This window comes from Gopherus flavomarginatus, chromosome 2 (assembly GCF_025201925.1).
Source record: "Gopherus flavomarginatus isolate rGopFla2 chromosome 2, rGopFla2.mat.asm, whole genome shotgun sequence".
Classification (NCBI taxonomy): Eukaryota; Metazoa; Chordata; order Testudines; family Testudinidae; genus Gopherus; species Gopherus flavomarginatus.
The window spans coordinates 152,048,162-152,062,045 of NC_066618.1; the positions used below are offsets into that span (position 1 = coordinate 152,048,162).

Below are 13,884 nucleotides of genomic sequence, written 5' to 3' on the forward strand. Positions count from 1 at the left end.
GTAAACCTAGACCAAACCTGACAGGTGTTTGCCCACCTGTTCTTAAAAACCTGCTGTGATGAGGATTCTGCAACCTCCTTTGGAAGCCTGTTCCAGAGCTTAACTCCCCTCAGAGTTAGAAAGTTTTTCTTAATCTTCAGTTTAAATCTTGCTTGCTGCAGATTAAGTCTGTTACTACTTGTTCTTCCTTCAGTGAACATGGAGAACAGTTGATCAGTGTCATCTTTATAACAGCCCTTAATGTATTTGAGACTGTTCTCAGGTCTCTTGTCAGTCTTCCTTTCTCAAGACTGACTCAATGTCTCCAGTATTTTTAACCTTTCCTCACAGGTCAGGTTTCCTACATCTTTTATCATGTCTAGTGCTCTCCTCTGGACTCTCTCCAGTTTATCCACATCGTTCTTCAAGTGCGGCACCCAGAACTGGTCATAATACTCCAGCTGTGGCCTCACCAGTGCTCAGCGGAGCGGGACAATTACCTCCCATGTCTTGCATACCACATTCCTGCTAATACACCCCAGAACGATAGTAGCCTTTTTCACTACTGCATCGCATTGTTGGCTTGTATTCAGTTTGTGATCTACAATGACACGCAGATCCTTTTGAGCGGTACTATGAGCTCGCCAGTTATTCTCCGTTTTTTAGTTGTGCATTTGATTTTTTCTTCCTAAGTGCAGTACTTTGCTCTTGTCTTCATTAAGTTTCAGCTTGCTGATTTCAGACCATTTCTCTAATTTGTCCAGGTCATTCTGAGTTCTAATCCTGTCCTCCAAAGTGCTTGCAAAGGGTTGGTGTCATGTGCCTTACTTCTATCGCCCCTTAGCCCAGAGTGGACTGAGACCACGTGTGGTGGGAGCTCCCTTTCTGAGCACTGTAGAGTTGCACCTTTTGCACTGGAAGTCAGGCCTTCATTTCATCACCTCTGCTCGTTCTCCTGCACCAGGCTTTCTTCTCCAGTGAAGAGATGGACACCATGGTGCAAGCCATGAACTCCAGGGTTCCTAATTGAGATTATGCAAATGGGCAAGATGTGGTACTGAGGAAGGATGATCTTGTGGTTAATTGTCACTTCTGTTCCCCTAGTGCCCAGGGTCCCAGTCATAATGAGGGTCCCATTTTGCTAGGAGCTGTGGTGTGTGCTCCAGAGAATTTACAGAGTAGTCCTCAGGACAGAACAGATGTGCTGGGGAGGGGGGGATTGGGAGGATGAGGTACAAAGGAACTGTTGAGCAGAAAAATGGAAGTCTTGGCTTGCCTATGTGAGGCCTGACAGGTTAGGATATTGGACAGAGGCAGAGGATCTAGCTCTGCCACAGACGCCCTGTATCACCTTGGGTCTGCCACTTAGGCACAGAGCCTCAGTCCTGAAATCAATGGGACTTAGGCTCCTAAATATCTTGAAGGATCTGGGCCTTAGTCTTTGTGGGCCTCAGTTCCTCATCTGTACCTTGGGGATAAGTGTTACCCTGCCTTGCAGGGGTGTCGCAAGGGTACGTACAGGAATGATTGAGCTGCGCAGGTGTGGTGCTGAGCAGCAAGGAAACATGATAAAGAACTGACTCTTGCAGAGCGATGAATGTTGGAGTCTAGCAATTGGCGCTGCAGTGCAGGGACAGCTTGAGCAGAGCACAGGGGGTCAGCAGCTGAAGTCTAATACCAGCTGCGTGTGAATTTGGGAAAGTCACTTTACCTCTCTCTGGGCCTCAAGTTTCCCCATGGGTAAAATGAGAATATGTGATCAGGGGCTGGTATTTGTACTGTGTTTTGGAAGTGAAAAAAATTTCAGTAAGGGGCATTATTACTGCAGTGGTTCATAGAGTGATAAGCCTGCACTTTTCTTCAGTGCAGAAAAAAACAGGATCCTTAGACTGTGCTGCCTTAGAATATGAAGAGCTCATTCTAAATACAGCAATTTGTGATGCACAAGGAAATCAGATTAGAGAAGTGAGTGGTAAGGAGAGAGAGGACTCTCCAGCAGCTGGTGATGGGACACTAGATGGGGAGGGCTCTGAGTTACTACAGAGAATTCTTCCCCAGGTGTCTCTCTGGTGGGTCTTGCCCAAATACATAGGATCGAACTGGTCACCATATTTGGGGTCAAGAAGGAATTTTCCACCAAGTACTGACAAGCCGAGGTTGTCCCCTCAGCAAACGTCATTCCTGCCTGAGTTTCCTGCTTGTGCCCTAGGTGCCAGGCCTCCCTGACATGGTTAAAACGGGGTGCAGAAAGCACTGGTAAAGGGAGCCAGGGGAAATGCAACACAGGGCATTTTGGAAACAAGCTATTGGTTGTGCCCAGGGCAGCTTCGTCTGTCCCCTTCTGCCATGTCACTTTCATGGGGGACTCTGCAGAAAAGTCTGTGTATTTAGTATGAAGGGTGGTTCTGTGGGCTGGCTCACGAAATGTCTGTGCAGGAAATGCTACAGCGGCACAGATGCAGCGCTGCACTGGGCTGCTGCCGTGTTCACACTCACTAGAGTGACAGAAGCGGGTCTTCTAGCGCCGTAGTAAACCCACCTCTTCTTTTGACTAGTGGTGTCTACACCAGGGCTTGGGGCGGCTTAATTACATTAATTACACAGGATGTGAAATTTTGTAGTTTTGAAGTTAAGGCAACATAGACCAGCCCTCAGTAACCAACTTCCATTTCCCCGGGTCTTGCTGGGCCCTCCCCCAAAATCTCCCCAGGAAGCAGCCTGAGTTTGAACCATCTAGATTCTACACTGAAAATCCTGTGTCCACCTCAACGTCTGTGCAGCACTTGGCACAAGAGGGCCTTTCACTGTATTTAAGGATTAGAATAAGGAAAATAATATAAAACAGAGGAAACAAATCAACCAAATACAGAATCCCTTTGCTCAGCCCACAGACAGTGACGGACTCTGTAATATTGCAGTAAATACGCCCCTCTCCGGTCCAGGTAAATAATGGGCACTATTTTCAAACAGCTCTTTGGCAGACCTTTAGTCAAATATCAATTTGTTATGAAGGATCTTTGCAGGAGCCCACGCCAGCGACCTGTAATTCAGAGGGGTATCTTCCTACATGTTCCTGTGTCCAATGGTAGTTTTCAGGAGCTACCCCAACAGCTGAAGTTAAACTCAGACCTGACTCTTCCACAGATGCCTTGTAAAAATGTTAACAACATCATTTGTGTCTCTCTCGGCTTTCAGAGAGATCTGAAATCTCACCCAAGATCTCTCTCCAGTCTTTGCTGCTTTTTTCCAAGTTCTTGAGGTGGTTCCCAACTGGCTTGAGGGCTCTTGGTGTCCCTTTTTGACCTCCAGAAGCACCATGTTCACACACACTTGGGAACTTGGACTGTCCTGTCCTTATATATGGCTGGAGCCCAGTAGATAACTGATTTCTAAGAGTCTGAGTAAAACCCAAACCTCAGTCAGGCAGGCCATAAAGTCTCTCAGTCTCACAAGGACCACGGTGCAGGCCCCCTCCTGGGCGAGTCACACCATCCTCGCCCTGCAATTGCCCTATGTCAAAAGACAAAACAGAGAGGCAGACCCAGGTTGCTCTAGCCCTGACACAGGCCTTCAACACCAGCACCCTGCGACGCAGCATCTGACGGGGGCAGCTGAGCTCGTCAGGAGGGTTTCACATAATCCATTCATAGTCTCACTTGACTCCTGCACTTCAGCAGTTTGCAGAGCAGGGCCTAAAGGCCAGGCCTGGCTGTCACAGAGTCAGCCCTGGCGCTCAAGCGGGAGCAACCTGTGCTGTGGAGCTGAAGGCCCTAGGGTTCTGGGGCAGCCTGGGGCACAGGTCACTTGCAGGTTTACAGTAGAGTGAATGGTGAAGTCTCTGTAACTTGACATCTTTAAACCATAATTTGAGGCCATCAGTGACTCAGCCAGAGTCAGTGTAGATGATCATGATGGTCCTTTCTGACCTTACAGTAAGTCCTGGTGCATGGGCGGCAAGAGTGGGCAGCATGAAGGAAGCTGTGGAGAATATGCATGGGCTTGTGTCCCTCTCTGGGTATATATTGCATTATCATCTGTGCTGGAGTTATGCTCAAGGCACCTGGTATTGGTTTCAAATATATGCTTCTGTCTCCCCCAGTTCCAGTCTCCTCAGAGCAGCCAGAAGGGACGGAGAAAGAAGATGTGCGAATGCAGCTGAAGAGACATCAGACCCCCAGCCCGACCCATTGCAGCAAATCCTCCAAGCGAGCCAAAATCAAGGTGACCATTGTCTCCCACGGGGAAGCTGCTGGCACGGGGAATGGAGCGCCCCTTGTTGCACAGCCGGAAAGTGAGTCCCTGTTCCAGAACTGCTCTTTTAACCAGAGACATTTACATTCAGTTACATTTACATGGAGAGCAGGTAGTTGGTGTGTCCCAGGCCAGCTCTGGGTATGAGGATGTGTCTGCTGACAAAGATGGAGCTAAAGGGGTAGGAACCTTCTTTTTTAAGGATTTAGACATGGCAGGCAGTCTAAGTGGTTCCAGGTGCCAGTGACTGGGTGCTCAGTGATGCTTGGGGAATGCTGGGGATTGAAGTCCCTTAATAGATACACAGCAGAGCTATGGCATGAGCTTCGGTTCTAGAGAGTCATTCAAATTGCATGTGCCAGGGTGAAAGGCTGTGTGTGTGGTGGGCAAAAAGGGGTTTTCCCTCTGTATATGACATTGCACAATCTACTGAGTTGGGAGGGAGGTGATCTTTTCACTTTCCTCTGAAGCTTCAGGCCATTGCTGGACACAGGATGCTGGTCTTGAGGGACACTCGGTTTGGTTCAGTTTTGTAAGTCTGTGACTTGCTTAAGTGTCCCTCCTACCCTGATGCCATAGAAGTGACAACAAAGGACTCCCAAACAGGTTGGAATCTCTCTGCAAAGATCTCATCCGGGACCCGCTCCTGCCATAAAGGGAGGGCCGTGTTGGGATTTGATGTTGACTCCCACTGGAAGAATCTCTGTGTATTCTTGGTATAGAATAGTTTCCTGCTCTGCTGATCCCCTTTGGGCATTGCAACGGCCTGTCAAATACACCTTTTATATGTACATGTGCAAAACCCAACTCTTCTCCAGTCTTCGGAAAACCCTGCTATGATGTGAGTTGCAGCCTGGTGAGCTGAAGTCCAGAAAGCGCTGTAGTGTGTTCAGCTTTGTTTCCCTTCAACACTGGAGAGGAGGCCAGGAATTTTGTTTGCTTATTGTAACCACGGTACATTAAGGAAACTGTCTGTTGTGGTAGGCCAGGTTGATGACTTCTGCTTGGAGCCCCAAAAAATAACTCTTAAAGGTAATTGTGAGTGAGCGCAATTAGTGTGCAGTGTAGAGCTGAAAGGGTCAGCACGCCATTCCAAAGCCCTGGGAAATCAGAGATTTTTCAAAGCTGTAAAGTAAATCAATCCATTTTGCAACATTTCTTGGTTAATTTAACAGTTGGTTTTACTGTGAAAATTAACTAATGAATATATTGTGGCTTACCTTCAACAGCTTTGAAAGTCTCTGATTTCCTGGACTTTTTTTTTAATTTTCAAAACTTTATTTCTTTTCACAGAAAAAAAATGAAATGCAGAAGTAAACATGAACCAAACAAGAATTCCCTCTTACCGTGCGTGAGCAGGAGGAATACACAGGACAAACGCATTTGTATCCCAAACACCGCAATAAACAAATATTGTAACTCACCGGCCTTTCTGTGTATTTTGTAAAGTGTCTCAATAGAATGCTTACAAAATCAACCACTAGAAAACCGGCAGGTGCTCAATGAGCCATCGAGGCAGTAGAATTGTATTATAATAATAATCTGGCCAGGAGGAAGTGGGGGTGCGAGTGAAGGAGAGGATTAGTAGAACGGATTAGTGGAATTCACCAGAGATGCTTGCATCCCTGTGCTGAGCACCTGGTATCCAGTGCTGAGCACTTGGTATCCAGTGCTTTCCAATGTTTGAAGCTCATTCCCTCAGTCGTATTGTGCATCAGGGGATTGTCGCAATGGCAACTTCCTGGTTTTATTCGTGATTCTATTCGGTTTGATGTTCCTGGAATGGCTCGCTCTCCTAGAACGTTCTAGAAAATATCTAGGACTGCGCTGGAGCTTTCCTTTAAAAAGTGCTTTGGGCAGCAGGTTGAGCTCCGTACCCCCAGCACTGCTTTGTGTCACTGGGTCATGTGTGATAGTGGGGGTTCCCCAAAGGCTGGAATAGGGCAGAGCTTCATGTCTCTTGTTTTTCTTTATTTCCCACAGGCGTGGCAGGAAAGCCCCCCACCGTGACCGTAGGCCAGTCTGGGTCAGGCGTGAAGGAGCTTTCAGGATTACTTGCCACTCCCAAGTGAGTGTATCATTTTATTTTTAATCTGTGGAGCTCAGAGAGAGCTGAGCCGATGCCAGGCTCCAGAGAGCAGTGATTCCAGCGTCTGTCACTTCCTGAGACCTTGAGTGTGAAAGGACATGTCAGATGTCCAGCTCTGTATCTGAATCCTGAGATACAGGAGACATCCAACCCCCTGGAACCTACCCCTCGTGAGTGTTGACTTGTTGCAGGGCAGTCCTGAGACGTATTGGCAGAGCGAGGGGAGTATCAGGGAGGGTGTCCTGGTGGTAGGTATATCTCTCTGTATATGGTGGAGACAAAGATTGAAATGATAGATTCAAACCTCCTGATCTTTTGTGACCCTGGCATTATTTTATCTCTCCCTGTGTCTTCCGCCTTAACCTGGACTCCAGTTCCTGTCCTTAAAAAATGTCCCTGCCCGCGCACACACAGGGTGTGTGTGTTCTTGTGCATCTAATGCTGCTTCAGTCTTCTTGTCTCCCATGGTGCTGCTCTGATTTGCTGTATGCCTTAGAGCAGCAGCCCTGCCTTTAACCGGGAACTGGAGCCAGGATCTGGAAAATAAAAACAGTTTTAAATTGAGAACCCCCTCTAATTCCAAAGGTGGAGTCTGTCTATGTGTAACCCCCAGTCAGCATGGCATGGGGGCAGAGGGCTACAGTCACCCCTCATTTCAGAAATAGATTCTCAAATCCTACTCTATTTATGCGTGCTTCTATCTCCCATCATGGAGGCAGAGCCGCTGCTGCGGTTTTGAGTTCACCACAGTAAAGTTTTCAACCTCACCCAGCCCTTCCAGAAGAGTAGCTATGTGCTGCTTTTGACCCTCTGGCTGCAATCTTTGGCCTGGAAATACATTCCCTTGGAATTGGTTTGTTACTGGAGTGCATTTGCCATGTTTCTCTGTTTGTTTTCCAGGCTGAATTCTGTGGCGGAAACCCCCTCCCTCAGCTCTACCCCCACAGCCATGATCCCTAGCAGCACAGCTCCCAGCGCCTTCCATTCCTTGCAGAGCAGGCTGGTGGCCAGCAGCACCCACTGCAGGCAGGCCCAGCCTAGCAACACACTCCAAGGTACCCGCCTCTTTCTTCATGCCTGGCTTGGGAGCCTGAAAAGGAAACCCAGCCTGTGAGATGGATCTGGGGAATCAGTCATGTGTTTCTCTGCCTGCATCTTTGCTCTAACCCGGGAGTGACTGAGAGCCTTCCCAGTGCTTGGCTATCCCAGCAGTTTGACGAGACCAGTGGCTTACTCAGGAGCTGGAAAGTGAGCCTGGTGGAGGATGGAACACGGGGCCAGGCCCTGTTTCCATTGAGGTCAAGGGCAGCTAGACTGGGTGACACTGTTTCAGCAAATAATATGTTTGCAAAAAAGTCCGTTTTGGGGGATACTTTCAGGAAATGAGGGTGGGGGTAATTCCAAAGTGGTTTATTTTGGCCCATTTTTAAATGGAACATTTCAGCTTTTTTGTTTTGAAATGATGTTTTGTTTAATAATTTAGCTAGTATTAAAAAAGTGTGAAAGACGGCCAAAAATGACCTGGAGCAAAACAGAAAAATGTGAAGAACAAACAAACAAATCCCAGATGTATTTTGTTTTGATAAGAAAAACCATCAAAATTCAATATCAGTTTGAACCAAACCACATTTTTTCAGATTTTTTTGGTTCAGCTTCTGAAATAAAAAATCAATGATGCTCTCAGCTCTAATGGCAACATTTCCATGAGTTCAGTTGCACCGGACCAGGAAGTGGCTCGCTGTCTGGTGGTTTAGACACGACTGGCTCTGCCTACGCTGAGTGCGCATCCTGTTTACAGTCATGCAAGTTGATCAATGTTGGGTCGTGTTCTAGAATGGTGTTTTGCTACTGGAGACATAGCTCCTAGGGAATGGGCTCCAAGAAGCAATGGGCTTAAACTGCAGCAAGGGAGATTTAGGTTGGACATTAGGAAAAAGTTCCTAACTGTCAGGGTAGTTAAACACTGGAATAGTTTGCCTAGGGAAGTTGTGGAATCTCCATCTCTGGAGATATTTAAGAGTAGGTTAGATAAATGTCTATTAGGGATGATCTAGACAGTATTTGGTCCTGCCATGAGGGCAGGGGACTGGACTCGATGACCTCTCGAGGTCCCTTCCAGTCCTAGAGTCTATGAGTCTATGAGACCAAGGGATTCCCACAGGTCAAGAGACAGCGTGACTCAAGGGGACAGCCTCCTGCTGAAGCTAGTCCACCAAGGGTGAGAAACTAGCTCTTCATGGCAGGTTGTTCCCCAGCCTTGTTTGCTTTCAGGAGCAGCGTCTGCTAGCAGCCTCCTGCAGGGACTGAGCTTCAGCCTGCAGGACATCGGAACCAAATCACCAGCCCTTCCAGTGAGCGTAGCATCCGTGGGGCCGTCCATACAGGTAGGCAACCATAGCGATATGGAGAGTTTCATATTGGCATGGGCTCTCCTGGAGAACAGAAAACTGGATCTAGAGAGCTTGGGAGGACAGCATCCTTGTTGCCATGGATGAAGTAGAGCTCTGTTGCGGGTAAGAAGCTGTCTTGAGACTCCTGCTCTTGTGTTTGGCACTTGGTTCAGGAGTAGGGTACTTGAGGACCAAGGGTGATGGGTGCCTTCTCTACAAGGACCATTGCTGTCTGCAGCCTGCCCTCCCATCTGGAGGCTGGGTGCAGTGATAGCATGAGGTGCATGGGAAATGGGAGTTCTGGCACGGGAGGCATTGAAACCTAGACTGGACAAAACACTAGAAAATGTAATGTAGGGAACGGTCCTACACAAGCCCCGGGGAGTGGGTGAGAGGAGCCTGCTGGGCCTCTTCCCCTCTTGCTTTTCACAGTGGAGTGGATTGCAACCCCATCAGCTCTAGCAGGGGCAGCCTGCGGAGACTTCAGGTCCCACCCGGCAATGCTCCACCTCTATCTGAGCAGCCTTCATGCAGATCAAGGTGGTTTATTGCATTCCAGGGCCAGTCGTCTCCATGGGCTGCCCCTTCATTTTAAAATAAGGGTGTCCATGGTGAAAGGGCCAAACTTCATCCGCCCTTGGGCTGATGTGCACTTGCTGCCTACTGGGATGAAGGGTGGAAGACTCTGCCAGACCTCTGAGACCTCAAACTGCCCTTGAGAGTGAGGGGGAGCTGGGAGGGACATCCTACCCCTTCCTCCCTGGTGCTCACCGCACTTGCCTTCCTTGGCAGACCTCGGCTGGGAAGACACCAGCACCTATCCAGAGTCTGAGTGCCATAACCACAGGCACCGGTACAATCGTCCGCACCATTCCAGTCGCCACATCCTTGTCGTCTCTTGGAGCCTCGGGGGGCGGGAAGCCCACTGCTATTCACCAGTTGCTGACTAACGGCGGGCTGGCCAAGCTGGCCAGCAGCCTTCCTGGCTTGGCTCAGATCTCCAATCAAGCGGCAGGTAAGGGCTAGTGCTGGTGGGAGTGGTTGTGAGATGAAGATGCAGGCACCCTCCCATCTCCTTTCAGGCTGTAGTTCGCATTTACAAAACTTGTTTGAAGTTCAGAGTGCTCTGTGAACGCCGACTTAAGCTCCTGATGCTGCTGCGAGGAGGGAACTATTGCCTCCCCCTGTGGAGACAGGCACAGAGAGAGGAGGCTATTTGCCCAAGGTGTCCCAGTGAGTCAGTGGCAGAGCTGGGATTCGAATTCATGAGTCCAGCGAGAGAATTGACATCCCTCGTGGGGTAAAGGGGGATCCGCCACAATGGACTGTGAACATCCATCTCCTCCCCAGGAGGAGTCGACCTTCATCATGCGCACGATTGAAGTCCCCTTTGCATGTTCCTTAATACCAGGCTGACTTATACCTCGCATGGTTTAGGATGGCTTGCGAACAGGGCCAGGTGGCTGCCTCTGAACAGCGAGTCCCCTAATTCATAGCATTCCAGGCTCCAGAGAGCCAAGATACAGCTATGGGTGTGGGCTGTGTGTTCCTCGGAGATGCCAGCCAGTGTCAACTTTGTGCCCTGTCTGCTCACCCGAGCTAGTGTCTGCCATTCCAGCCATCAGCTCCATGCTCTGGAACTCGCATTACTTCGTGCTAAAGTCCTCTTTACACAGCACGTGGTCCGTTAATAGGAAATGTGCATGGGGTCTGGGTGCAGGTCTACGAATATTACTGCCAGCAATTGTGCCTGGAGAGCTCATGCTGGGCTTTCCCAGAGGTGGATTTGTTGTGTTGGGCACTGTGATCCTTGCCACACTCCATGTTTGTACTGTCCTATAGCTGATCTCCAGTCATTGGCAGTTTGGGAGCAGCTGCGTGGCAGCTGGCGGGGGTGTTGTGTCTGTTTGATCTGTTTTTCCTGTGAAAGGAAGAACCATGCCTGGGGCAAAGTGTGCGCACGGAGATTGGCTGGTCGCAGTAACTTGCCTCGCTCCTGTGTCTTCCAGGCTTGAAGGCTCCAACTACCATTACAGTTACCCTGCGGGGGCAGCCTAACCGTGTCACTACCCTGAGCCAAGCGGCCGTGGGGACTATCCAGCCCCAGCTGGAGGAGCAGCAGCTGCAAACTCAGACACCTCAGGTAATTCTGGGCCTCTGGTCTTAGGCGAAGAGAAGCCGTTGGGCATACGTCATGCTTCCATCACCAGCGTTTGTGCAGGAGCATCTCTCCTGGGAGAGAGTTCTGCCATGTGGCCCAGAAACCACCGTTGGGATTTTCTCACTAGGGTTTTGCTAATGTTGAAGCCAGGGTGTTTACTCCCGTATGAGCCGTTATGCCACTGTGCTTGACTACAGCGGAGACCGAAGTGGACAGGAATGGGGGGCTTGTGAGGGAGAGCAGAGCATGCTCTGGGCAGGAAGGGGCTAGTAGGGCAGTGGCTGGAGATAGATCAGGCCTCTCCTGCCACAAGCGCAGCAGCCTCTACCCAAGTAATGTATCTGATGTGATGTCACTGCTGCACTTAATCCACTGAAAATGCCAAATCAAGGCAGTGACTTTGGATCCAAACACCTGGAGTTGGTGTCAGCCTGGGAGCCCCTCTTTAACATCCCTCTGACGCTGGGGGCTTTCTGGAGAGGTGTTTGTAGACCCTGCTCTGTGCCGAGGAAGGCGGAATGGGGCTCCCTCCAGAGCTCAGGTCGATTTGGGCCTAATCTGAAATCCTGACCTGAACCTGACTAGACCACAGACAATCCAAACCCAGCCTGAGGTTGTTTTCGTACCTGACCCTGACGCTTATAGTTGGTCCCTTGGGGCTGCAAGGGTGTAGTTGCCAGCTCAGACTTCATTTGCTTTACTTTGTTTCCTCCTTAGAGCCGCCAGGGCTAATTACCCTCCAGTCCTGTTCTCCCTCCTGTGGCCTGATCCTCACCCTGGCCCACCAGCCGCTCCCTGCCCAAGTGCTGCGCACCCAAAGGGCAGTCACTCCCTGGGCTGCCTCCCCTGAACCTATGTCAGTGCTGCCACCTCGTCCTTGGGATTCGGCCTGACATGAGCTTCCCATCCCTACACCTTGTGCCTGCAGTCCATCTCCTGCCGCCTCCTGCCTGTGGGGTTGGAGCAGCAGTGGCTGTATGCTCTTCTGTCCACTGGCATCTCCCTGCGCTGCACAGTGAGAGGGGCTGCGACTCATGGGCACAGACCTAGAGCTGAGAGGTGGTAGCCGATGGGTGGGGCACACAGCTGTCAACTCACCAATTCCATGGGCCAGGAGGAGGTAATCAGAGATGACCCACCCCAGGCCCAGGACTGTTGGTTTGTTTAATATCCAACCCAACCCTGAGGCTTGTAGTTGGGCTCTATAGGAGTCAGGTCAGGTTGCAGGACCCTACTCCAGAGTCTCTTGCTGCATCTCCTTCAGATCCTTCCACAAAGAGGCAAACTAGAGTGAGGTCGGGGGGGGGTGCCCCATCCTGTGTCAGGAGCTTGATGTCTTAAGCCTTCAAATCCCTGAACTGAGACCAGGCACCTGGATGGCTAATGATTGGCTGGTGTCTATGGGCAACACCAGGGCCTCCATACTGTCATTTCCTCCACAGGTCCCAACACTTTGTTCTTCCCCATGCAGGTGGCAGGACCCAGTGACGTGGGAATGTTCAACATTTATTGTGTTCTCTAGGGCAGTGCTTCTCAACGACCGGTCTGTAGACTGGTGCACATGGTCCCTGAGAACTCCCTGACACAGTTTAGGAAGGTGGCAAGCCAGTCCCTGGTATCAAAAAGGTTGAGAAACACTGCCATAGAGTAACATTTTTTCATGACAAATGTCCCTTGGGATTTTTCACACACACTGTGACAGGAGTGAGCCCTGCTGCTGTTGGAAGAAGGTTGTAGACTCTTGACCTGTCAAGTGCCATCCCTGGGAAAGAGACTCAGGTTGCTGTCCTCCCGGTCCCCAGCTGTGTCTTGTCCTGGGGCTGAATCCAGAACACAAGCTGCCCGGTTAGAGGCAGATTTGTTTAGCGGAGAAGCAGTTAATGGTGTCAGATGTTCCAACCTTGTGATCTCAAAACCGCAGTGGCAAAGTTCAGAAAGGAAATAAGCAGCTGGAACGTGTTCACTCCCTTGAGTGAAAAAGGAAGAAGATGAAATCTCCAGGGCAGACGTACCCTGGAGCGGCTCCACCTTATGTCAGTTTGCAGTTGTGAGAGGTAGTTTCACAGATGTCAAAGCCAGAAAGGACCATTTTGCGCATTCCAGCCTGAGCTGCCTAACCCAGACCAGAGACACTCACCCATTGTGCACCATCAGCAGAGTTGGAACCCTCACAGACTGTAAGGTCTGAAGGGAGTATTCAGATAATCTGATCTGACCTCCTGCACATCACAGAGCACAGAACCTGGCCCACCCCTGCCTGTAATAAACCCCTAACCTCTGGCTGGGTCACTGACGGCCTCAAATTATGGTTTAAAGATGTCAAGTTACAGAGACTTCACCATTGACACTAGTGTAAACCTGCAAGTGACCTGTGCCCCAGGCTGCCCCAGAACCCTAGGGCCTTCAGCCCCACAGCACAGGCTGCTCCCGCTTGAGCTCCAGGGCTGACTCTGTGACAGCCAGGCCTGGCCTTTAGGCCCTGCTCTGCAAACTGCTGAAGTGCAGGAGTCAAGTGAGGCTATGAATGGATTGTGTGAAACCCTCCTGACGAGCTCAGCTGCCCCCGTCAGATGCTGCGTCACAGGGTGCTGGTGTTGAAGGCCTGTGTCAGGGCTAGAGCAACCTGGGTCTGCCTCTCTGTTTTGTCTTTTGACATAGGGCAATTGCAGGGCGAGGATGGTGTGACTGGCCCAGGAGGGGGCCTGCACCGTGGTCCTTGTGAGACTGAGAGACTTTATGGCCTGCCTGGCTGAGGTTTGGGTTTTACTAAGACTCTTAGAAATCAGTTATCTACTGGGCTCCAGCCATATATAAGGACAGGACAGTCCGAGTTCCCAAGTGTGTGTGAACATGGTGCTTCTGGAGGTCAAAAAGGGACACCAAGAGCCCTCAAGCCAGTTGGGAACCACCTCAAGAACTTGGAAAAAAGCAGCAAAGACTGGAGAGAGATCTTGGGTGAGATTTCAGATCTCTCTGAAAGCCGAGAGAGACACGAATGATGATATTAACATTTT

The 13,884-nt window shown here is 50.1% G+C and overlaps 1 protein-coding gene across 6 annotated transcripts in view; it reads left to right on the forward strand.

The window, feature by feature from the left end:
• The window catches only part of KANSL3 (KAT8 regulatory NSL complex subunit 3), a 65,375-nt gene that overhangs the window by 36,998 nt on the left and 14,493 nt on the right, over positions 1 to 13,884 (forward strand). For 5 of the 6 annotated variants that reach the window (XM_050937404.1, XM_050937398.1, XM_050937399.1 and 2 more), the window contains 6 exons: positions 4,079 to 4,270; positions 6,214 to 6,298; positions 7,220 to 7,374; positions 8,591 to 8,703; positions 9,502 to 9,724; positions 10,719 to 10,852. In XM_050937404.1, coding sequence (XP_050793361.1) covers positions 4,079 to 4,270; positions 6,214 to 6,298; positions 7,220 to 7,374; positions 8,591 to 8,703; positions 9,502 to 9,724; positions 10,719 to 10,852 — 902 coding nt within the window. Of the gene's footprint in view, positions 1 to 4,078; positions 4,271 to 6,213; positions 6,299 to 7,219; positions 7,375 to 8,590; positions 8,704 to 9,501; positions 9,725 to 10,718; positions 10,853 to 12,341; positions 13,412 to 13,884 lie in introns of those variants that run through there. The other variant, XM_050937401.1, reaches the window with a different exon arrangement.